The sequence below is a fragment of the Ambystoma mexicanum genome, chromosome 5q (assembly GCF_040938575.1).
Source record: "Ambystoma mexicanum isolate Mex_15411 chromosome 5q, UKY_AmexF1_1, whole genome shotgun sequence".
NCBI classification, from domain to species: domain Eukaryota; kingdom Metazoa; phylum Chordata; class Amphibia; order Caudata; family Ambystomatidae; genus Ambystoma; species Ambystoma mexicanum.
This window is the reverse complement of record NC_090933.1, coordinates 757272724-757297188: the sequence shown is the minus strand read 5'-3', so window position 1 is coordinate 757297188 and position 24465 is coordinate 757272724. Positions and strand designations below refer to the sequence as shown.

The following is a 24465-nucleotide window of genomic DNA, read 5'->3' as shown; positions in this document are numbered from 1 at the left end:
CCCTGGCCTCATCCATGGTCGACAGCCGTTGCACCTTGCCCAGGATGGCCTTCGTCCTTTCCTCCGATGGGGAGGCCAATCGCGCCACTGTGTTGAGCCTGGCTCCCAGAAACAGTGCGACTTGCGACGGAACCAAGTGGGATTTCGCGAAGTTGATGGAAAATCCCAGATCCGTGAGCAGTTGGATGGTCTTTGCCGTGTGTCCGACGGCGAGTTATTTTGTCCTTGCTCGGATGAGCCAATCGTCCAGGTAGGGGTAGACGTGGATCCCCTGCCGGCGCAGCCGCGCCGCCACTGGTGCTAGGCACTTGGTGAATACCCTGGGCACCGACTTCAATCCGAAAGGAAGGGCCTTGAACTGGTAGTGCCGCCCTTGGACTACGACTCTGAGAAACCTTTGATGTCCTTTTAGTATGGGGATGTGAAAGTAGGCATCCTCCAAGTTCAGCGACGATAGGAAGTCGCCCTCCTCCAGCTGCCCCAGCACGTGCTGGAGGGTGACCATCTGGAATTTCTGGGCCTTGATGTACGAGGACATATCATGAGTACACTCCGGAGCCCCGTAGCCTCTTTAGGACAAGCTCAATGGCACCTTTCTTTAGCATCACCCTTACTTCCAGCAGCAGTTGAGGGACGTGGTTTTCCTTCCTGGCCACGGGAGGAATGCGGGGGCACTTTTTTTAGAAACTCAAGAGTGTGTCCGTGGGCCAGGGCATCCAGCAACTATCGGTCGGTGGAGATGGACTCCCACACGCTGACGAACTTCGCCAGCCGGCCTCCCACCGGGGTGCTCAGGTGGGGACCTGAAGCTATGGCCGGTTCAGTCCTGCTTGGCAGCAGCCTTGCCGCCTTGGCCTCCTTGGCAACGTCGACGAGATCCTCCTGCCTTGCTGCATCCTCTACATCGAGGAGCCGCCGCTGAATCCTTTGGAGGCACCTTGCTTGACTCCGGAGTTCCGAAAGGGCAGCCGTCGTTGCTGCAAAACTCCCAAGGCCCGAGCCATCTCCGTGTCGGCCTTGATGGCCTGCAGTGACTCATTCACTGTCTTGCCAAACAGGTTGTTCCAGTTGAAGGGCATGTCCAAAACTCTGGTTTGCACGTCCAGGCGGAAATCGGTTGCCTTGAGCCAACCGCGCCGTCGAAGGCAAACACCGTTGGCCAACTGTCAGAAACCGGTGCCAGCAATGTCCGTGGCCACCGTTATGGCGTGGTCCGACGCCACCTCGCCTTCGTGCAGTATCTCCAGGGCCTCAGCCCTCTTGTCGTCCGGGAGGAAGTCCAGCAGAGGAGCCATCTTAAACCACAGCTCCCTGTCGTAGCGGCCCACAATCGCAAGGGACGTGGCCGCTTTGATCGTCGTCACTGCCGACGAGATGACCCGTCGTCCCATGGCATCCAGTTTCTTCCCCTCGCCGTCTGGCGGGGAAGTTGAAGTTGAAGGCGTCGCCCCCGCCGCTTTCTTCTTGGTCACTGCCGAGGCGACCGAATCCGGGGTCGGCAGCGCCCTAAGGCACACGGGGGCGGAATCCGGGACCCGGTACTTCTTCTCATACCAGTCTCTCTTGGCAGGGGTTGTGGACGGGTTCTTCAGGAGCGCCAGTCCCTCGTCCCAGATGTCGTCAAGTAATGGGACCTCGAAGAATGTCTTCCTCTTGGCCTCACGCCGTTGATAGAGGAAACCTTCCTTCTTCTGTTCTTCGGGGCAGAGCTGGAAGAGCTCGAATGCCTTGGCGATCATGGCGTGGAAGGAGCCAATTTCGTTGGGCGGGGAGACCCGAGGAGGTGGTGATGGAAGGCCCATCCCATCGTCATCTGTCCCCGTTGTGGCCGTTTCTGTTCCAGTGTCCTCCCTAGGATCAGGGGAAGGAGATGGTGGCTGTGAGGGCTGCGAAGGCTGGAAGGGCGGGGGGATGAACTCTCCTCCGCTTGTTTGGAGGGCTCCCCGACGGGCCAAGCTCCACTGGATTATCCGTTGGGGGTAAGGGCAACCTCATCCTTATCTCCGTACATCAGGCCTAGATCGCCATCAAGATAGCTCCCGAGTTGTCCTGTGGTCCAGGCACCGGCTGTGATGGGCGTGACGGTTGGGGAGTGAAATCCTCCGCCTCCACGGGAACCTCATCGGCACCTCCATCTCTCTCTTCGTCCGCCTCGTCGGGATCCCTCCCGTGGGACCGGACTTCCTCGAACTTTTTGTTCAGGATCTTCACGACTCCAGCCAGCTCCTCTTCAGAGGCTGTATCCGTGTGTCATGATGCCTACCCCCGGGCATCCGGATCGAGTCCATCAGCGCCGGGAGCAGGCATCCAGATACTTGTTAAAACCCCAGCAGCCTCGGCTGGGGGCTGTTTGGGTTCAGTCCTGGCGCCTTGGGCACCAGGCTCATCTTAGAAACCAGTCCTGGTGCCATAGGCGCCAGGCTCATAGACATTACTTACCTCATGCAGACCATGCTCCAAATGAATCCAAGCCAACGTGAGGCCTGGATGGGACTATTTTATTACAGGAACTATTTTTTACTCGGGCGTGGTTCTGGGTAACTTCTTACCTGGAACTACTTTGGAGGCTATTTAAACCACGCCCGAACAGCAGCACACGCTTCGCGTTATTCTGCATCCTGCAGCGTAATGCTCACTGTGCCTGCAAGTCAGCATCCAGTCTTCTGCCACGCCCACCTCGAATCAGGAGCTCCTAGAAAAAGGGGAAAGAAGGAGAAAAGGTTAGATCACAGACACTATTTTAATTCCTTACCTGATTCCGGATCCAGCACGTCTCCGAGCCTGGAAAGGACATTATTCCAGCACGCGTCGCCAGCAGCAGCGCCGCGTCATACTCACCAGTCCACAGCATCTTTCAACTCGGCGCTGCCTCCATCATTTTCTTCGTCGAACTCCAGCACCTGGGGGAAAACAAAAGGTGGGCCAAGAGAGCCGACAAATACAATCTCTTACCACCATAGGCTTACCTGATTTACCACCGGAGGCATTACCCTTTAATACGCCTCATCTTCATATGCCGCACCTATAAAGGAAGAGAAAACAACAAGTTAAACTCATGCAACTTTTACCTGACAGTGTTGGGTAATACAGACTCTTACCTGAACGCCATCAGCTGCCTCCAGGCAATATTCTTTTGGACCAGCTGCAATTCAACAAGGGAATGGAACAGGAGTGAACATCGGACATATTGAACTCTTTGAACTTTATAAACCCCGGAGTAAATATTCCTCCGGAACTCCTCCAGTACCTTCAAACCAGTGAAGTAACAGGTATCTACGCGCCCCTGCATGCCACGCAGGATGGACATAGCTTTGCCTTTTGTTGGGCCCCCGTCGCCGGAGCTCCTTCAAAGGACTTAGAAGACCGCTGAGACCTCTTCTTCTTCTCACCTGCTGCTGGGCTCTTCCCTCCAGCCAGTTGGTGAGGCGGATACGCCGATCCTTCATGGTCCGCTCCGACATGTTCTTGCAAAACGCACAGTCCTTCTCCACGTGCTTTGTCTGCGTGAAGGCAGTAAAGACATCTAGAATGCTCGTCCTCCTTGAAGACATTCTGCAATCCACATCCAGGGCAGTTCCTGAACAGCTTGGATCCGTGCGTCGTGCTTCCCTTGTCCTAGGCCATGTCCACGCGGAGTAGGCCTCAGATCTTCTGGAATCCTCCAAGAAGTGGAACTCGACGAAACTTCGCCCTTGAGGGGCGTAGAAATTTCCAAAATGGGTCCCTGTTGATCGGAAGTAGAAACGGTGGATCTTGAGGCTCGATTGACCGAAAAATTAGATTAAACTCTTTGAAAAATCGCAAAACGCAGCAAACGCTCAAGAGCTATAGCACGAGGACTCCCAACACTTGAACGTGCGGTAAAAATCTGAAGATGGCTGCCAGAGCAGGGGCTTAGGTAGAGGGCAGTCATTGGCTGGGGGCAGTGTGACCCAGAGACCAGTGTTGGTTATTAGGAGAAAGACAGTTCAGAAACGAAACAAACTGATTTTTTCTTTACCGAGGACTCCCAGCCTGATGATGGGGAATATTCATGAGCATGTGAATCCATGCCAGACCCCATGCTGGAGAATTACACATATTTATGGAACCTTCCGCGCAACCTCTTGGCATAGAAATGGCAGCGCAAATCCCTTGATCTCTACACCACCCAAAGACAGGCGTAAAGACACTTGCGCATAGGAATCGCACGTAGGTGGGTTTGCATGTCAGATTTAGGGGTGCGTGTACACAACTGGGGTTCTGATCTCACTTGGGGGTGTGCATACGCAGTCTAGCAGGGTGCAGGAATGGTTTACGGGGGTGTGCATGCAGACTTTCCGAGTTACAAAAAATTGTACGCATGTCATCGGGGTGCCAGTAACAGTTACAGGGGACCCCGCACAGGGTCCCCAAGATACAGGCCTGCTTCTAGTGACCCCACGCACTGTTTTCTGGGTGCATGTATTCGTACCCAGTAATCATGCAAAAGTAGCTATTTCTGGCTGTTTTGCTTTGCGCGGCGGCGCGTTGGGGGCGTTCCAGGCGTGTCTTGCAAATACGGTTACATTCCGTAGTACATTCCATGAATAACCAGAGCATGCATTATTATTCTGCGTGCAGGCTCGTACAGTGTTTTTCTTGGCGTATGGCAATTGTGGGAGAAATGCGCACTTTTCCATAAAAAATCAGTCTCTTGGTCTCATGTGTTAATTCGGGGACATATTAACATACCTGAAATGGAAATAAAATGCAAACCTGCCACTGCTCTGGGATCGTTTCTAATGGTGATGCCCTCTCGGAATCCTCCATACCCTTTGGCAGAAAAGCTGATCCCCATATTGGTGATAGATGCATAGTTTGTAAGTAAGGGGCTGCACCTGCCATAATTGTAGAGTAATGGGGAGGGTTACTGAAGCTAGTAAGGTGTCCAAAATGGCAACGTGGAAAGGAAAACTCAAATATGGAATTTACCAGGGCTACAGGGATGGCATCATTTTGATTCTTGGGATGCTTTCATTGAACGTATTGTTATTTATAGTGGTCACCACGTAAGTGATGAAGCATCCCCCAAGTTGGAATAGATTCAGGCTTGCATGCGTGTATGCGATGTGTATATACTGTGAACCTCGCTAGAAAGTAATGCAGTGCTGTACAAAAAAAGGCGAAGGAGATATATATATATATTTAGACACACATATGGAGAGAGGGGCAGTGAAAGGGGAAGATGTGCTATTTGGGGGTCAGTTGTTGAAATGCTTAAAATGACTGCAACAGTCGACCTTTTGTCAGGCTTACGTTACGTACATGTCGGGCTCAGTCTTGTGCTTTTCTTTGCATTCCGAGAAATGTTGTCGTGCATTTAAAGTGAGCAAACATACTATAAATACCATAATGCAAAGCATAATGCTAGGACTGGATAGGGTGCCCATGCAAGGGCTGAGAACACATAAGCGCTCTGCACCGGGGATGCGAGCCTATTTCTTAAAACAAGAGGTGCTGTTCTTTGCAATTCTGGGTGCACCCAGCATTGCACATTGAGGAATGTTGATTTTCTCCAGACTTCTCAGGGATGCACGTTAACGTAGTGAACACAATTCCATTGCAGCCAAGCAAACACTCACAAGGCTAGTGCAGGTGCAGAGTCAACAAATACATGGATGGCAAAAAAGTCTGAAAATAATGTGTTCAATTAATAAAAGTTCCTTAAAATGGTGACACGCAGAAGAGTGAGGGATTCAAAGTCACAATACTACTCACCAGAGTACCGACAGCTCATGAAAACATGAAAGGAATAACACCAAATTTGCAAAATGGCAATTTTTAAAAAACATGTTTTATGAAAGTAGCGCATGCTCAAAAGAGCTGTTAATTGCAAATATGTACATAATAATTACATTATGATGATGTAGGGTATGATTCTCACAGTTTAAATTATTGGATGCCTTTGTATTTTCACATTTTGCAATGAGATTTGAATCTGAGCATCATTACAAGGGAACTCTTAAATCTTCACTCAAAGCTTTGGTTGCAAGTCCCCAAACCCCTTTGTTCCACTACAGCAGCCATAATATGTGGGCAGAGGGTGGCGTTGGGAATGACTATTACATGACCTACCTGCATGGCCAATATTAAGTACACTGCAGCCCTTTATGTCTGGCTGTCGGTGACAGCTAATTACTTTACTATCGCTGTGCCCTCACGCTATTAACGAAGGACAATCTCCATTCAAATCCCAGTGGGGAAAGGCTAAGCACCAACATTTACTTAAGAAGAGAATACCATTTGTTTCAGTCTTGGGGAAAGCTTGCAAAGACGACTTGGAAGAAAGCTGTGAGTTTACAATTTTGAGCAGAAAGCAGTTTGGCATCATGCTACTCTTTCTATGAAACTATAGTCCTTTTTGCAGGCTTCATGATACCTATTTTGGGGTTCGCTCTAATTCTTCAGTGCTTTTGTGAGAGGCTTATCAAGGAAAGAGGCAAAACCATTCGGGATTCCCCGATACACTGAGCATGTTGTATTCAAATCATGTAGGAAGAGTAGGCTGAGTGGAGAAGCCACATCAATACACTGTCCGGAATATAGATAGGTCGGATCTCCATTATCCCAATAACAGCTGCCTATAATTATTTTTTGGGGGAAGCTAAGCGGCTGTGCTGGATGCCATGTGTAAGTTGATTCATTCTCCCTGTCCAGTATTCCGTGCTTTCCTGTAGCTCTGTGGAGAGCTCCCCAACACGTTGTATCCAGTAGGATTTGTCCATTGAGGCCTCCCCTCTGGTTTGCTCCAAGTCTTGCTGTGTCAAGGCATCCATCTGGAATGCCCTGAGGAGCCCTGTAGGTTCTGATTCAGCCCCTGAACACAAAGCGGAAGAGGAGCCCAGAGTACAAGCGGGAGCATCTCTATGCTCGTTAGTCATCAGCCCAGCATCCCGTCTTCCATCTTCAAGTTGAATTTGAAGGTTTGAGATAGTACGACTACAGGTCTTCAGCTGCAGGTCCAGTTGCTGACATTGGCGCCTCTCATCTTCCCATCTTTGTTTCAGCTGAACATTTTCATTGCTCAACGTATTCAACTGGAGAAAGAAAATGGCAATTAACAATTGTATTATTTTTCTTCTGTGTACTTTGAGACATAAAGCAGATGTCTGTTTGGTTGCATATATTTAATGGGAAAGCAGTGCCATAGACTTAATATGGACATTTTCAAGAAATGTGGCACAAAGCATATTTAAGGCAAATAAAGGCACACATTGATAAGACTAGGCACTTCATTATGAGTTGGGCCGAATTAGAAGTGCTAATGCCATCATTATTATGAGTACATGTTATTCCCCATTATGGATCACATTTGTTAGGACTGAACCACTTAGCCTAAGGCATACCTCTTTCAAACAGGCGTTAGAATCACAGACACATTTGTTTTCTTATTTAACGCTTAACAGTGTGAAGAAGGTAACATTTTCAGGTAATGAAGCTTACCTTTGGCTAATATTAAGCAATATCATTGCAATGGTCACCAAAACAAACATAGAACAAACTTCTATGGCGGCCTGCAGTAGAATAAGGAACGGAAAAAAACAGATACAAGCAAAATCTCGAAATAACGCCCATCCTTGGATGAGCCGTTGGGCACATAGGGTTCATCAGACAAACGAAATGATGGCCAGAAATATTTAACATACACAAATGTGTTTCAGAATGCATATCTCAAGTCAACAAGCACTGACGTGTTTGGACGTGTGAAGCTAATAAAAACAATGATAGTAAACAAAAAATACATCCTGTAGTAGGCAGCAGTGCAAACACATCAGGGTGTACTAAAAAAAAAAGTGTCATTCCCTGTGATCATTCACTCATTACCCATGCCCACAATTCCAGTGTCTGCATTTCCATCCCTAGGGTAAAGCCCAACCAAAAGGTCTGAGCATGAAAAATGGCACTGAGCTGCAGTCACTATCTTACTTCAGCTCATAATAATAATAATAATAATACAAATATAATTTAATGTGCTCAGACTTTTAATATTTTTTCATCAGGGAAAGGCATCGAACAATTATAATCAACAATCATTTAAGCATATCATAGTAATTATCTAGTTGTTAATCTGAGGCGACCTTTAGGAGGAGAACACCTTTACAAATTCCAAACAAAACAAGGTTTGATAATCATAAAAAGGTGTTAGAAAAACAATCTTTGTAACTGCATTGGAAAGGATCCTGTGAGGCTGATCACCAGCAGCCCACCTTTTAAAGTTCTATATCTGAAACACTCTCACAAAGACTAAGAAACTATTAAATGTCCATTGATAAATACTCATTTATTTTTATCTCCATACATCGGAGAAAAAACTTAAAATCATCAATCTAAGACTTTCCAAATTCAAAGGGCTCTATTGTGTGGTAGGTGACTGCCACCCAAGCCAAAAGGTGAGGGCCACCAGCAAGGGTGAAGGTCACCGAGCACACAATAGAACCCGATGGTAAGGGCCCTAACGCCATTAGAGCTTGTGCAGGGGGAAAGGCAGCCTCACCTGGGGCTTCCTTGGACACAGCTTGTCCACGGCTTACTCGACCAGTGGTCAGTGTGTACACATCACAAAGGGAAGCTTGGATGGCAGCCTTTACAGGTGGATAGAGCATCCATTCCAGCTTGACGATTACTAGACAGCTGGAAGCAGTGAGAACAACAAAGCATAAACATAGAAAGTGGCTTTCTACTGTGGCTAGAGTCTCTTTTCCAGACTTTCGAATTTTCTAAAGAGAAGAAAACATGTTCTAATGAAGCTATAATGCCCTTGCAGGTGGGCTGTGCCCTGTGGAAACAGCAGCAAGTCAGTAATGCAGTGAGCGAGGGAATGACTGATGGGTAGTGGTCCATTACTACAATGGTACAGCCCACCTAGAAAAATCATTATCTCCATTAGAACAAGTCAGTGCTGGCGAAATGTCAAAGTACTATGAAATAAATGGGAAGAGGTAAACTGGGAGTATGCTGCAGCATGGGTGAGTGGAGAAAAGAGGAGCAGGAGTGAGACTCAGAAGGCTAGTGTAAAGGGTATTAGAAAGGAGAGTAGAGGTAGGTGGAGGAGGCATCAGTGGAGTCATTGGGATCAAGGGGAGGAAGAGCAACATGCCCGAGATAATTGGAGGTGAGAGGGGAAAATGGCACCAGGCACGCCGCATGAAATAGAACATGGGGATAGTTGGCTCGTCCGGGCAGATAATGGCTGCATTCCCTGCATCCCGATTGGGCGCCACAGCCTCAGTGTGCTCGTAAATTTTAAACAATGAAGATTTCCCAAGAACAAAATCACTATTTTATGTTGCACTCATAGAGATGATTTATTTTGCACTGGCAATAACTACTGAATTAAAAATGGAGCAATTTGACTAAGAGCCATAACGTGCCATTTAAAGAAGCAAAGCCACGCAAAAATATCAGAATTAAAAAATAATAAACTTTTCTGTCATTAAGTATTTCTGTGACTATATTGTGAGAGGGAAACATGAATGGTTGATTAACTCAATATGGAGAGTTTCTCCTTTTTTTCAAAACCCTGAACTGGTCATCAGAAGGAAGGAACAAGCATGGGTCTGGCAAGGATTCACATGCGCATGAAAATTCCCAGTCGTCAGGTACTCCTCCCTCGCATATCCACCCCAGGGTCAGGATCCAAAACTGACAGCCTTTCCCTGGCCACCTAGGGGGAGGATATGTTGGGGAAAGAAGTGAGGACGCCACCTCTCCTTCCTGGAACAGGGCCAGTGCCCCAACCTTCTCGTCTCCCGGCAGGAAGTCCAAAACGGGCCCAAGCTTATTTATTTTTTACATTTATAAAGCGCACAAGGCAGCCCTTGGCCGTCGTGGCGCTGTTACCATAGCTGCCATAGCTCCCTGTCGTAGCGGAATAAGATGGCCAGGGCATTAGTGGTCTTGACGGTTAAGGCTGCGGTGTAAATTATGCATTTCCCCATTGCATCAAGATTCTTCCCCTCCTGGTCTGGAGGCACCATGACCGAAGAGGACGAGTTTGACGAGTGCTTACTGGCGGCGGCCAACACCACGGAGTCAGGAGAGGGCTGCGATCTCAAGCACCCGGTGGCCGAGTCTGGGACCCTGTACTACTTCTCCAGCCTGTCCCTCTTGGTGGCGGGAGGGGGTACTTGGCGTCTTCAGCAAGGCCAAACCTTGCTCCCAGACATCAGCCAGCAGAGGAATCGACATGGCGGCCTTCCGTCTGGACTCCCGGCATCGGAAGAGAAATTCCTCCTCCTTCGTCTCTTATAGTACCAAATTGAAGAACGCGGATGCCCTTGAGATCATGGCATGCAACTGATCGCATCTGGTGGTGAGTCCTTGGTGGGCTCGTCGGCACCCAGTGGCTCCTTGTTTGCCAGTATATACTCATCAGACTCATCGGTATGTGTCATAGTAGCGGCCATATCCGTACTGCCGTTGGTGTGTGGCAGATCCTCCATCATAGCGGTCACAGGCGGGTGCAGTGGTAGCACCAGCGGTGGCGTCGGCTGACATCTTGACCTGAAGAGTCCTTCGCCTTGCACATTGGCCTGGAAGGGCTTCTGTCCAGTGGCCTTGGGGGACTCTGGTCCGTGACATGCACAGGGGTAGCAGGCAACCCCAGCTGTATCTCTGACACCAAAGTATGGAGTAAGGATATCCAACTGCATGTCCCTGGGTGCTGGTTGAGGCATGAGTGGCGCTACAGGCAGTGCCCTTGTACTGGAGCACCTTCTTGGGCTAGACAGAGATCCCTCCATCGACACAGACCCTAGGCTCCCCCTTAGTGGTCCAAGTAGTAGCTCTGGGGCAAATAATCATCTTTGTCTGAGCTCGTACAGAAGCGCGCAGAACCCTTTGGGGAATCCCACAGCATCTTCGTAGACAACCACCATTGCCTGGGGGGAAATTCTGCAGGAGGTGGAGGCCCCCTTGCCCTTCCCGCCTCCATCAGGAATGAAAAGATAATGGGAGCCTGACCAGGCGGGCCAGCCATGGTTGTCAGCGGGGTCGCTGCTGAAGCTGTACGCCATGGAGGCAACAACACTCGCAGGATCACTGTCGTCTTGGTGGCAGAGACTATGGAAGTAGAAAGGCCTCCTTCTGATGACGTAGTGATGGCCGCTGACAAAGCCGATGACTAGGTCGTTGACGAACGTGATGCAGGTGATGTCGACGATGGGGTTGTGCCGTCGACGGGTAGATGCCCTAGAAGATGGTGCCCTGGTCTTAGTTGATGAAGACATCATTGACTGTGAATGAGAGGAGCCACCCAAGGACTTATCCCTTGCATGCTTGTCTGAGGATGGCAATCAAAGCTTCCGGGGTCAGAGACTTCCTCTCGAAAGGAGGAGCCTAACTGGCAGGATCACTGTGGACATAGACGGGGACACATTCCGAACTGGGTCCTGCAGCCGCCGTGAACATTGAAGGATCTGTTGCATGCTGCTTAACCTTCTTTTGGAGCCCCTGTGTAAGAGCATCCTCAAAAAGACCTTCTCAGAGGGAGCATGCTCATGGGATCAGCCGGTCCTGGATGAGGTATGACTGCAGCCGGAGGCTGAATCAGAGGACTTCCCCAACTTGAGCCACGCCGCCAACCTGCTGTAACGGTCATTCCTTGTCTTCTTTCGAAAAACCACAGCAAATCTCGCATCCGTCCTCATGGTGGTCCAGATGCAGGGAATACAGGCACTTGCGGTGCCGATCCTTGACATATACAATGCGTTGCCCACATATCACGCACATCTCCTCTTCAGACATCGTAGAAGGCACAAAGTAGGCCCAAGCCTGGGTTTCCTCCAAAACTTGAAGAAAGAACTGGCAATAAACAAATCGTTGCCAACATTGTGTCCCCCCTGCCGGTAGTCGATCAACGATTGACCGAGGAACAATCAGAGAAAAAATTAACAAATGTATCTGAAAATCTCAAAATAGTCCAATAAACTCGAAGAGCAAACCGAGATGATTCCCAACACTGAAATGTGTGGTAAAAATCTGAAGATGGCCACCAAGGGTGGAGCTCAGGGAGGAGACTGTCATTGGATGAGGGCAGTATGACCCAAAGGACAGTGATTGGCTTAGAGGAGAAATGCAGTTTCAGGCTAAAACAAAACTGCTTTTCTTTTTACTGAGTATTCCCACCCCAAGGCATGAATTCGTTTTGAAAAATTGATGAGCAGGGTTTGCTAATTAACATTTTTTTGATTAGCAAACAGACCCATTTGATTAGCAATTGTGCAGTCAGCTGAAATAAGACATTAGCTAGAGGAGTCCGGCCTTGCAAATTCTTTAAAACTCAGCTAGACCTGCAGGTTGAGTAACTTAGTTTCCCCATTTAACCTAAGAGAAATGCACTCGACCCAAAGCAATAGAGGACAACACATTTAAAATGTGATTAGTGTACAATGGTGCATGGCACTACAAACCCGCTTTGATTGGCACACCGATGCCACCCAGAGGCCCGCCATGCACAGTGAATCTTTTCTTTGACATTTACAGTAAACCAAGTAAATGTTACATAAACGTTTCAAACATCTCTTGCAAATACTACTGGCCCGTCATAAAATGTACACGACTATGCAAGCGTGCGTAAAGACTGTGAGCCACAACTGAGTGTCCATAAAATGTAAAAGGTTAGCTGCATGGACACAAATAGATATGATAAAAAGGCTCTGAAAACAGCTTGGCCAGCTGTCTGCTGGTAATATATAATATAGTCATCCTAAAGCAAAGCGAGCTCTGGAGGCCAACTACAGTGTTTGGTATTGCAATAGATCTGTAAATGTACAGATTGGATGGAACCATTGATTATTACTTTGCGTAAGCATTTAGTTTGCTTTGTTTATTCATTATGTATGAGGAAAGAAAGACTTAGAGTGGATTGCGTAGCAGGCTGAGAACTGGGTAAACTAGAAAATAGACGGAATATTGTCGTTTGGTGGCTATCTCAATTTCAGGGTACCTGGTATAAAGCAACCGGGTGATAATATAGAATATCAAGGAGTATATAAAGGAGTATGGTTCGTGCATGGGTTGAGCACCAGTTGCAAGATGCATGCAACCTGCAGGTTACAGAACTAGGCTTGCCCTCAAAAGCATTTGATCATGTGATCATGCACATTTTCAAAAGTATTCACTTATCAATATGATGCCTCTTCCCCTACAAAATGAAATATAGTTGACAATGAAATTTAGATACACTACCCTAAACTTTACTGTAAAGCATAAAGATGATGCAGTGTTTTACAGTATCAATACTCTAATCATGCCTTATGTAACAACCTACATTTTAGGAATGGAATTGCAGGACTGTCTTTTAAAAAAAAAGATAAAGTTGACACATACTGGTCTTTGCCAGACAGCATATAGAAAGCTTATTAAAAATAGCATCCGGATTATTTCTGGTTTGCAATTATTTGAAAAATAAATTATTGCCTAGCACTCCCACACATGTGTCCATTTGATTAGCAAATTGACAGAATTGCATAGCAAATTGCTATGCGTCGCCGCTTATTTTATGCCTTGCAGCCTGATGATGAGGAATATTCATGAGCATGTGAATCCATGGCAGGGCTCCTGCTGAGAAGTGGAAAACATCAATGAGGAAAATAAAAATAATGAGCTGAAGAATAACCTCTTGCGCCTCTGTTATTAACTACCGGAAAACATGCCATAGGATTATGACTAAAAGGTTATGGCATGAGATTGTCTCAACACGGATAGAGCAAAGTAGCCCTGCATTGGAACTGGGAATCCGGGTCACGAGCGGGAAGTGAAGTTGAGCGAAAAACAGTCTGCATTTACTCCTCAATGATTACAACTTTCTTTGGAGCACATTGCAAAAAATGTATCATTAGACAAATTGAAGAGACCTGAATATCTTTCAGATTGGTAGAACGATTGTCCTTACCAGATGGTGAAACAGATTGTACGCTATGCATGTGGAAGGAGGGACCCTTTTCACAGTTGCCCTCTTCAACATCTCTTACTCCATCATTCCTAAGGCCAGCACTTCAATAACGTCTACAAGAGATTGATCCACTGGCCACCTTAATTCGAACTGATAAAGAAGTTAGAAATATACCCCCTGCTCAAATCTGCAGAAGACAGAGCAGCAATGAAGTTGATGCCTTCCCTCTGTTATTGCCATTCTCTAAATTTCCAGTGCTGGTACAAAAAGGTGCTCTGACAGCCAATCAACCACGTCAGTACCAACAATTTCAACAACAAAAAATGATCACGGACAGTGATGTTCGAACTCCATGACTTGAGAAGATTTAAATCATTATGAACCTCCCATTCAAGAATATATTTCGCCACACAGATTATCACCATATGAAGGACTTTATTAGTGTCAGCACATACGCATATTGACCTACCTCAGGTACTATCCAAAGAATGCACTTTGTGAATCATTTGAAGGGAGAAGTCCACCGGAAATAGCTTATCCACTGGAATGACCAGCCAATTTTGGCCAAGTGAAGGGTGTGACGAATCCAGGGAGTTCATCCCTTCTCGCCAGGGGTGGGTCACCCCTTTTGAGACTAGGGAGGTGAGCCTGCTCCGCTTAACTCCCCTATGGACAGAGCAAGCAGGATCTCACTGGCGATGACCCTTACAATCCCAAGATAGGGATATTTGTTATCCTCCCCTATCCCAAGAAGATAGAACCTTTGTGGGTTATATAGGAATTGAATGGTGTACTGACTCACAAATGCACACAAAACTGGTTGACTTGTCTTCTGACCCCTTTCAGACACTGTCTGTGCCTAAAGGTAAAGCGTAGAGAACAAACAAGCCCTTTTTTGGGATGGAACAAAAAGGTGTGGTCTAGACTGAGCAAGGGAGATTGAGTTGCCTGTGGAGAGGCAGGGGCGGAACGACCTCCTCCTGGGAGGAGTACCCCAAGGAGAAGGATAAATGCTTGGTGTGGTGTTCAAGCAAGCGGAGAGGCCTGCAGAACACCAAGACACTGACAGAGGAAGAGGTTGGGGATATCTAGAGGGTCTTCACCTGGGAAATCAACAGTAGGCCAAGATACAAGAACCACAGAATACCAAGGGCGCACCCAATGCTGATCATGACTGAGAGGATAGAAGCAGCTGAAGAGCCAAGGACACAAACCCCAAAGCTCCCCATCTGCCCGAGGAGGACCACAACAGAGAACAAGGTATGCAATGGCTCCAGGAGACGTGGATGGGGAATGCCAACCATACCACAGGGCGGGTTCCAGAAAATGTATCTCACAGTGGCGTGAGACCTCATATACCCCAAACTGGGGTGAGATAAGTCACAGCCCAAGGCATGCCACTAGAAACCATACACCAAGGTGGGTGCCAGACAACATACCCCGAGACTTGGTGGCAATGCGTATACCCCAAGGAGGGGTGAGAGAAACTATAGCCTGAGTCAGGGTACCAGATAGATGACTCCAAGGAGGGGCGAGAATAACAACAGGCCCGGGTGGGGAAAGAGAAATCAAACCCCAGGGGATGGGGGGTGGGTGCAAGAACTGAAAGAGTGAGTGTGTATGAAAACAACCCAGTCCCAAGACCGGGCACCAGAGATCAACGGCCAAGCTGACCTGAGAAACCGGACAACTCTGATAAGTATAACCAATATTGGATAGAGCTGAACATGACTCCTATGTGTGAAAATACCAGGCAATGAATAGTGAATGGGACATCAGCCCAAGCTGGTTTGTTAACCAAAGACTGATGCAAACGTTTTGGCAAAGTGCTCAGAAGGGGTCAGAAGATAGTCACCATTACTTGGTTGGGGAAGAAACATTCCAGTCTTTATGTTATATTTTCTTTGTGTTCAAAATGGTAAGGACAGAATCCACACTAGCATAGGTTTTCTGGACAATGTTTGTTTTGCTTCAGAACGTGGTTCCGAACAGGCACAATCTCCTGAGTACCGGCAGAATGACAGGTACCGACGGGAATACATAAAGAAGGTTGAAAGTCTGCTCAACAGTCAGCGCGTCCCCAGAGATGCCAGACAAGGAAATTCCCTGAAGCATAAAAACTCACTTTCTGTTCACAGTGGATGTGATGAAGTCTACTTGAGGAGTTCCCCAAAAGGAGATAATCTCTTCCAGAACTTCCTGGCAGAACTCTCATTTGTGTGGGAGGCTGAAGTCTGCCTGCTCAAGGCATCCTCTAAATTCTCTCTTCTTGCCAGATGGGTTGCCATCAGAGAGAGACTGTTCGCTAGAGCCCAGAACTACAGTTGCATTGCTTCTCTGTATAGCAGCAATTACCCCACACCACCTTGCTTGTTGTGGTAGTGTATGGGCACCATGTTGTCCATCAGGATCAGCATGTTCTTGCGTTTGGCTCATGGAGGGAAGGAAGGTGACCAGGGCCATCTTCATCACCGCCAGAATATTGATATGCTCCTGAGACTGTGAGGGGGACCACAGTGAGTGCGCCAACCTGTCAGAGATATCTCTGTGACCACCATCACTTGGGACCAGGATTCACTAAAAAAAGTCACCCTTCAGCAAGTTGTCTCTCAAGGCCCACCACACAAGATCCTGAGCCACCAGGTCCGAGACCTGTAGAAGGTCTGACATGTGGCTCTGAAACTGCAACAACTGGCAACGAAGGAGCAACTGAAGCGATCTCATGCGCAGCCTCGGCACTGGGACCACTACGATGCAGGCAGCTCAAAAGGCTCAGAAAGACAGGGGCCAGGACTTGTTTGTGGTATTGGTGGACATTGGTCATCTGAAAGATATCTGATTGCTTCCTCCATGGCAGTTGCTTTCAAGGACGTGTTAGATGAGGCAATTGCGACACCATCAGCGCATGGTCCCCATGTCCGCCTGAGACCCTTCTATGGGAAAAAACCAACCCTGAGGGGTGAAGAGGAATACCAACTTTGGTTAGGCCAGACCACCAGAAGATACACGACTGAAGATCTACAGACTAGGAGAAAAGGCGTTGCTTCATTGAGAGTCTGCGCGGTCCTGCTTTGAGAGTTATCCAGGCACTCCGTGCCACACATCCAGACCCCACAGTGAAGGACATCATGTACACCCTGGATGGAGTGTTTGGAGCCACTGAGTGTGGTGCGAAGCACATGGTGAAGTACTACACCACATGCTTCCAACAGGGTGAGCGTCTCTGAATATGTGACGAGGACCAAGCAGATTCTTCAGCTGGCTTTGCAACAGAAGGGGATTGAGCCAAACAGCCTAAACCTGGTCAGGCTGCAACAGGTCATGCACAGAGGAAAATCTCTGCTGCTGTCACTTCTGTAGCTACGACTCAGAGAACGGACTCAGAGACTACCACCCTTTGATGAACTGGTCTAAGAGGTGCATACTCTGGAGGGCGAGATGGAGGACACAGTGTACAGTTTACTGAGTCAACTGGTGTTTCCATACACTGCCCCGCAGTATGATCTGTGACATCAAGTAGAGGAGTTGCGCCAAACCATCCAGGCAATGCAGCTGCAGAGGGTGCAGGCCAAGTCACCGCCTGTAATGACATCCAGGCCACCAGAGCGTGGGAGAAGCTCTACACCGCCATCCCGAGAGAGAGAACAGCAGCTCTTCCGGCACGCTCAAGAGCCACGGCAGCCCCAGGTAAACCAACGGTATACTGCACCGCTCCAGCCTTGGCAGTTCTGCCATAGGTGTGGACAGGCGGGCCACACCTTATGTATGTGCATGAATCCACTGGATTACAACCAAGTTGCAGCAAGGTTCTTGGTCTTGAATAGTACAACACACGCGATGGTGGCAAAGTCCAGCGAATACCAAAAAGCGGAGCACCTGAATCCGCAATACTCCAACCGAACAGAGACAGAAACCAACAAGCATGCGCCACCAGACGGGCACGAGGCTGCAGTGACACCACTGGTGGGCAAACCATCTGGGAACCAGCCTCCTCCCAGATCAGCAAGTCCACCATAGAGGAAGATCACCTGTAGTCAAAATACCAGCAAGCACAGCACCCAAACATCATGGGGGATAACCGATAGGCTCGTAGGACCATCCGCCACTGTAACAATTGCCATCGCTGATCGACAGGCACAAGCGCTTCTGGATAGCGGCTCACAGGTGACCATTGTTTATAAGCTTTTCTACAAAAAACACCTTGGATGGGCTGAACCGTCTTAGCGTGGGAGACAACCCTTGCAAATATCTGGGGTACATCCAGGTCAGACTGCAGTTTCCATGCAATGTAGCTAGAGTCAGCGCCCATATCAACACACTGGCTGTGGTCTACAGCAGTCAGAGTGAAGATCCGGCAACAATGGTTGTGATTGAAACTAATTCCTCGATGTTCATTGCACTGGTGGCATTATGTCAGGAGATGGCTGGACCACGACATACCAGCACGTTGTCCATGCACCCATTGTGCCAACAGGCATACTTGCAGAGAGAGATCCTTTCTAGAGCTTCACCTGATGGACCCATTGGAGATGTTCGCACAACCCGGATCGGGCAGATCACAATCCCAGTGTAGAGAATTAGCTGCATGCCTCTGCAGGAAGTCCCGCCTACCTACCTCCTGTATGTTGGAAGCCTGAGATTGTGCCATGATTGACAACAGCAGTTGTGGCCATACAACGGCGAATATTCGAAAAGAGGAACCCACTCAGAAAACCATACCAGATTCATCCCTGAAGAGACAACAATCTGAGGGAGGAACTCCCCAAAGTAATATGAAAGCCGAGAGGAAGAGGAGCTGGTGATGGGATTGACAAAATGAGGGTAAGAATCACTGCTCCCAATCGTAATTTTGAGTGCTATTAAGAGCAGTACAGACACAGAAGTTTACACTAAACAAAAAATGTGTGTCTCTTCCCATTTACCCCGTATCCTGTTTCCTCTATCTGCAGGTGGGGTACTTTAACAACAAAAAAGTCTATGCTGCAAGCAATTGTGGAACACCACACCACACAGTGCTGTGAAATTTAGCCCTGAAGAAAGTGGTAAAATTAAATACAGACCACTGAAACCGGTAGGTCCGATCCGACCTTTGCTAAAAGATATCGACCATTAGTATGGTGAAAGGTCGCCAAATTATCCTTTCCCTAGTAACAGAAAGGATGGAAATGTACTCCACAAACACTACAAAAGGAGTCTGAAAGAAGTAGGACTCTGGTGTAGTGTGTGGGGTAAAACACTGAGCTATCACGGTCCTTTCTTATGGTGATGTTATGTTATGGTGATGTTGTGAAATACACAAAGATAGGTAACAATTTTAGCAGATTTCTTAAATATCTGTTTTGCAAAGAAAACAAATAAAGTTGAAGTTATTTCCTTTGTAAAGCTGACGACACAGTTTTCAAGCTATTTCTAACATGTGTCTTTTAAGTTTATTTCAGTAGTTGTGAAGATAAGCGACAGGGCGAGCTTCTTGACCTATCCCCTCACCCTAGATAAGCAGGTCATCAGAGCAACCTAGAGGTAGAATAACAGACAAGGGTTTAGTTTAGATTGGTAGGAGGACAAGATAGGTAGGAATTACACATTTGGTAACGATAAAAAGGTAAATTATGATGAATGAGCTACCTGAGATTTGACTGTGTGACAAATGTTTTAGAGGTAGGCATGAGTTGTCCACCTGACAGAAGACATGCAATCACAATCTCACTCCTTATAGAAAGTATACTTAGATGTTCCACTTGAGCCTATAACAACCCTTCGTAGGTTTTCCTCATTTGCCATTTAGTGTGACGTCACGTATGATGAATTGTTAGTATAGAAATGTGTTATTATGTGAAATTTACGAGAGCTCGAGCGAACGTCCGTTGTCACTCCCTGTTTTAGTCAATTGATAATAACACAGCAAAACTTTGCCATCTTCCTGAGTTATTTTAATTATTTGGTGTTGGAGTTATTCTGCATCCCATCCATTGCAAGCAGGTTACCCAAAGGGCTCTAAGCTCACGTGATAGTAGAGGATGGTTCAATATCCTAACTAGTTTGTCTCCAGAATTTTGGACGATCGAGTATCCTCCACCATTAGCCAGAAGTTCGCAGGGTTTCCTGTGGAGGGCGGCCGAATAGAAATAAACTTGCAAGAAGAACTGAGATTGTGGGCAGGTCCTCCTTTCATGAAATCCCGGCCTGGTTTTCACGGGTGCTCTGCGGACAGAAGGTGAAGTGGTCGGTTGGAGGAGGAGTCGATACCGAAGGCCTCGAGTAGATTAATCAACAAATGATGAGTAGACTGAGGGGAATGGCAAATGAAGGGGATGGGGTTGTGATCATTTTTTGAGTAACAGGAAATATTGTGTGAGAAGATAAGCACCTAGAGTCCTAACTCAAGGGAGTTCAGAAGGAGACGTAGCAAATCCCAACGGGAGTAGAATAGAAATATATAACACGCAAACATGTTTGCGTAAGTTGATGTTTCAAACCCTGTATAAGTAAAGGCGAGAGAGAAAAAAGGTGATCCCAGTGTTTTATTAATGTGTAAAGTCGACTAGTCTGCATGCTGTTTGTTGAATAAAAATATCGAAGAGCGATAGAAATTGTGAAAGAATTGCAAAAAGTTGAGAAGCTGTAGTACCTACCCTAGCAAAGTGGTTGGTACCAATCCAAAGGTAGATATAGCTAATCGAGAAATTAGAGGCTTGAACGGCAATTGATGGTGTGCTCATATTTGTTGTTTTAAAAGGCATTGAAAAAGAGGTGATTTACGCAAAGATATACTGGCTATTTTATAAATCTGTTAAGTATTGACAGTTAATTGAGACTTAAGGAGAAAGGACCTAGGCTAGTTAGCCATCGGTGTGGGCCGCACACCTAAATTTCCCCAATAGGGTTAAAACATTTGATTTAGATTGTAAATGACAGTAAAGCCATCTTCAATAAAGTTGCTTCAAAGTGCTTTTATTTTGCAAGTTATTACTTTGTTCAAACTTTCCTTTAGTTACGAATGGTTAAACTTCACCAATTCGTTATGTGCTGATGCGATGGCAAAGGAAATTAACCTAGGGCTAATGCATTTTGGAAAGGTAACTTTCCTTCTTTAGAGCCAGGTTAAATGTACAAAAACATCAGATATATATGCATTCAGAAAAACAGGGTACCCACAATTGACAAACACGTACATGTAGACAGAGAGAAGAGGACATTGTCAGTGATTTGTAAACATAATATTGCACGTATACGGTATATAATTTAGTTTTGTGAAGCCTGGTATAACCCGAAAATCAAGTTGTACTTCAGTGAAAGTTTACATTAGTTCTGATTAATGCTCCACTTAATCTCTTGTGGTAAAGTATTCTGGGAGATGAAACTAACTCCTATGCCAGTAGTGCCACATGCATTAAACTACTTCAAGCTGTGTTATCACTGACCTGAAACTGGTGGCTTCAGTGCATGCAGTTCAAACGTTCCTTCTCAGAACGCTGCAAAATAAAATAGCATGCTGCGTTTAGTCACGATCGCTCGTGGTCACTTCTAATGTGTGCTTGTCTATATAGAAGCAGAGCGCTTACCTTGTGAATGTATAGCTCACTCGAGCGAAGTAACCTCCGACGGCGGGTAGCAAGAAAGCTTTACTCGCGTCTGCGTGTGTATATGTTGTGTTGTCATGGTGATGTGAATCTCAAAATGGCGGATCGCGGGTGCATGAAGCGGCCATACTGGAGTGGGCAATTAAAAGAAGTTAAGAATGTGTTAGTACTAATGTATGGCAACTCAGTTGCATGAACTCGCGAGATGGTACAAATGATACCGGGATGCTCTCTACTCTAATTGGTTGTTGCATGTCTAACGCTTGATGATAACCTGTAATAATACAAGTGTTGAAAAACGAAGAAGTGGTACCGTATATGCGAAGATGACCCTTCTGAAGGGAAACTTAGTGCGCTTATAAGGTCATAACTATTTGAAAAGAGAAAGCTATGTAAAACACTTAAAGTCTGTGAAGTATATAACGGGTAACTATGTAGATTAACATGAATAAATACAATATGGTGAATAATTATGCTGAACTTAAACAAAACCGTGCCTTGTCATAGAATGTGTCAAGCTGTTGGTACTAATGCCTGTGAAGCAAATTAAATATAGTCCTGTAAATTACATAGGGTAGTTAGAGATCAAACCATGTTCTTATTTGTGACTTATAGTAATAAATGAATACAGTATTTACAGGTGCTTACATTCTCAAGAGTGACATGTCTGAAACACAGGTAAGTTGGATGTGTTGTAAAAACAAATAAGATTATATGAAACAGTTAAGATCAAACTCATCGTTCGTTCCTCGAGGTGACAACGATTCCAGTCTATCAATCCAGAAGGATTCTCTTTGCTGTCTCTTCTTCTTAGTGTCCATGCAGGTATTTTCAATGACTTCTAATACCTGGAATTTGATCTGTGAGATATTGTGCCTCTTTTCATTAAAGTGTTTAGCTACTGCTGAGTTAGTGTTCTTATTGCGAATGCATGACTTGTGTTCATTGAGGCGAATACGCACTTTCGGTCCTGTTTCCCCCACGTAGTACAGTCCGCAGGGACAGCGTATGCAATATACGCAGTTCTCCGTGTTACATGTGGCGTGGCATTTTATTTCAGTTTTTTTCTCCTGTATACGGATGCAACACAAAAGCTCCTTTTATGATGTTGTTGCAATTACTGCAATTAAGGCACGGGTACGTGCCAAATTTCTTGGTTGGACTTCTTATCATCGCGTGTGTTGACGAGCAGGTCTCTTAGGTTATTGAATCTCTGATAAGCAAATGTAGGTGGATCGGTGAACAATTCTTTGGTTCTTTCATTTTTGGTCAGGATTTGCCAATGTTTGTTAATGCACCTTTTGATTTGCATGCTCTGGGTTGAACATTTGGACACGTATACCAAAGATGGTGATGTATTGGTATCTTTAGGAGTCAGGGTGCTTTCTCTTGTTTTAGTTGCTACCTACTCTGTTGCCATCTTGATATCCTCTTCGGGATACCCACGGTCTTCCAAACTCTTACTTAGTTTAGCTAGTTCTTGCTCAAACTCTCTCTGGTCACTGATATTCCTCTTGAGGCGAAGCATTTGTCCATAGGGTACATTTCGTAAGGTATTCTGAAGGTGAAAGCTCATCCGGTGCAGTAAATTGTTCCTATCTGTAGGTTTGGAGAATAGAGTTGTAGTGATCTGCTGATTATGTACTTTGACTTGAATGTCCAGATAATGTATCCCAGGGTTCCCTATCTCAGAGGTAAATTGTATCCGGTGATCAATGCTATTGATGTATTGTAGAAATTCATTTAATGTTTCTCTTGTGTCCTGCCATATACCGAAAATATCGTCGATATACCGTACCCACACTTTGAGCTTGTCTTTCCACTCCGCTTTTTCTAAGATGCTTGTCATTTCGAAGCAATACATGAAAGCATTGGCATATGATGGTGCCATAGTTGCGCCCATGGCTGTGCCTGAAGTTTGAATATAGTAGTCATTCTTGTATCTGAAGTAGGAATTCGTTGAGATGAAAATCAGGAGGGACAAAATAAATTCTTTAGCTGCCCCTATTTCGCCTTCTTGTAGAAGGAGCCATTCAACCGCTTCTTGACCCATGTTGTGGGGAATGCTCGTATAGAGACTTGCCACATCGATGGTGAATAGAATGTCTTGCTCAGATAGTTGTATCCTTTCCAAAATATTAAGGAAGTGTGTACTGTCCTTGACATAAGTTTGTGTTTTTTGTATTAAGGGATTGAGAAAGTAGTCGATATAAGTTCCTAGTGGTTGTAAGATGCCACCTGTGGCTGCCACTATTGGTCTCCCTGGTGGGTTTGTCAATCCTTTATGTATCTTTGGTAAAAGATAAAAGTGTGGGATGGTTGGTCTGGATGTCTGTAGAAATGCTCTTGTTTTCTTTGTGATCATTTCTCTCTCTTCCGCCTTGTCTAAAAGGATTGACAAGTTGTTGCTGATGTCTTTGGTTGGATCATGTTCAATTCTTAAGTAGACTGTTTGGTCATCCAAATGTCTTTTGCATTCTTTTTCATAGTCTTGTGTGTCCTGTATCATCAATGCTCCCCCCTTATCTGCTGGTCTTATGGTGATACTATCGTCAGAAAATAGATTGCGTATCATTGACATCTCTCCTCTGCTCAAATTCTTCTTTTGTGGTGTTCCATATTTGATTTTTTTCAGATCTGCGATTACCATTTTCTCGAATATATCAATTGCAGGTACGCTGATGGGTGGAATGAATGTGCTTTTTGGTTTGAACTCGACAAATTCTGTTGGATCACATTCTTTCACTCCATGCTCCATTTCAGCGAAGAACCCTGTTTTTCTGAATGCATATATATCTGATGTTTTTTCAAATGTTCTAACAGAAAGATTTTTTTGTATATGTTTTTGTACATTTAACCTGGCTCTGAAGAAGGAAAGTTACCTTTCCGAAATGCATTAGCCATAGGTTAATTTCCTTTGCCATCGCATCAGCACATAACGAATTGGTGAAGTTTAACCATTCATTAACT

At 46.1% G+C, this 24465-nt stretch overlaps 1 protein-coding gene across 2 annotated transcripts in view; it reads right to left on the bottom strand.

Annotated features, from left to right (window-relative positions):
• Positions 1–5796: 5796 nt before the first annotated feature.
• Positions 5797–24465, bottom strand: part of LOC138497642 (polyamine-modulated factor 1-binding protein 1-like) — a 2990269-nt gene continuing 2971600 nt past the window's right edge. For both annotated transcript variants that reach the window (XM_069621237.1, XM_069621238.1), the window contains one exon: positions 5797–7058. In XM_069621237.1, coding sequence (XP_069477338.1) covers positions 6609–7058 — 450 coding nt within the window. In that variant the 3' untranslated portion in view covers positions 5797–6608. The remainder of the gene's footprint in view (positions 7059–24465) is intronic.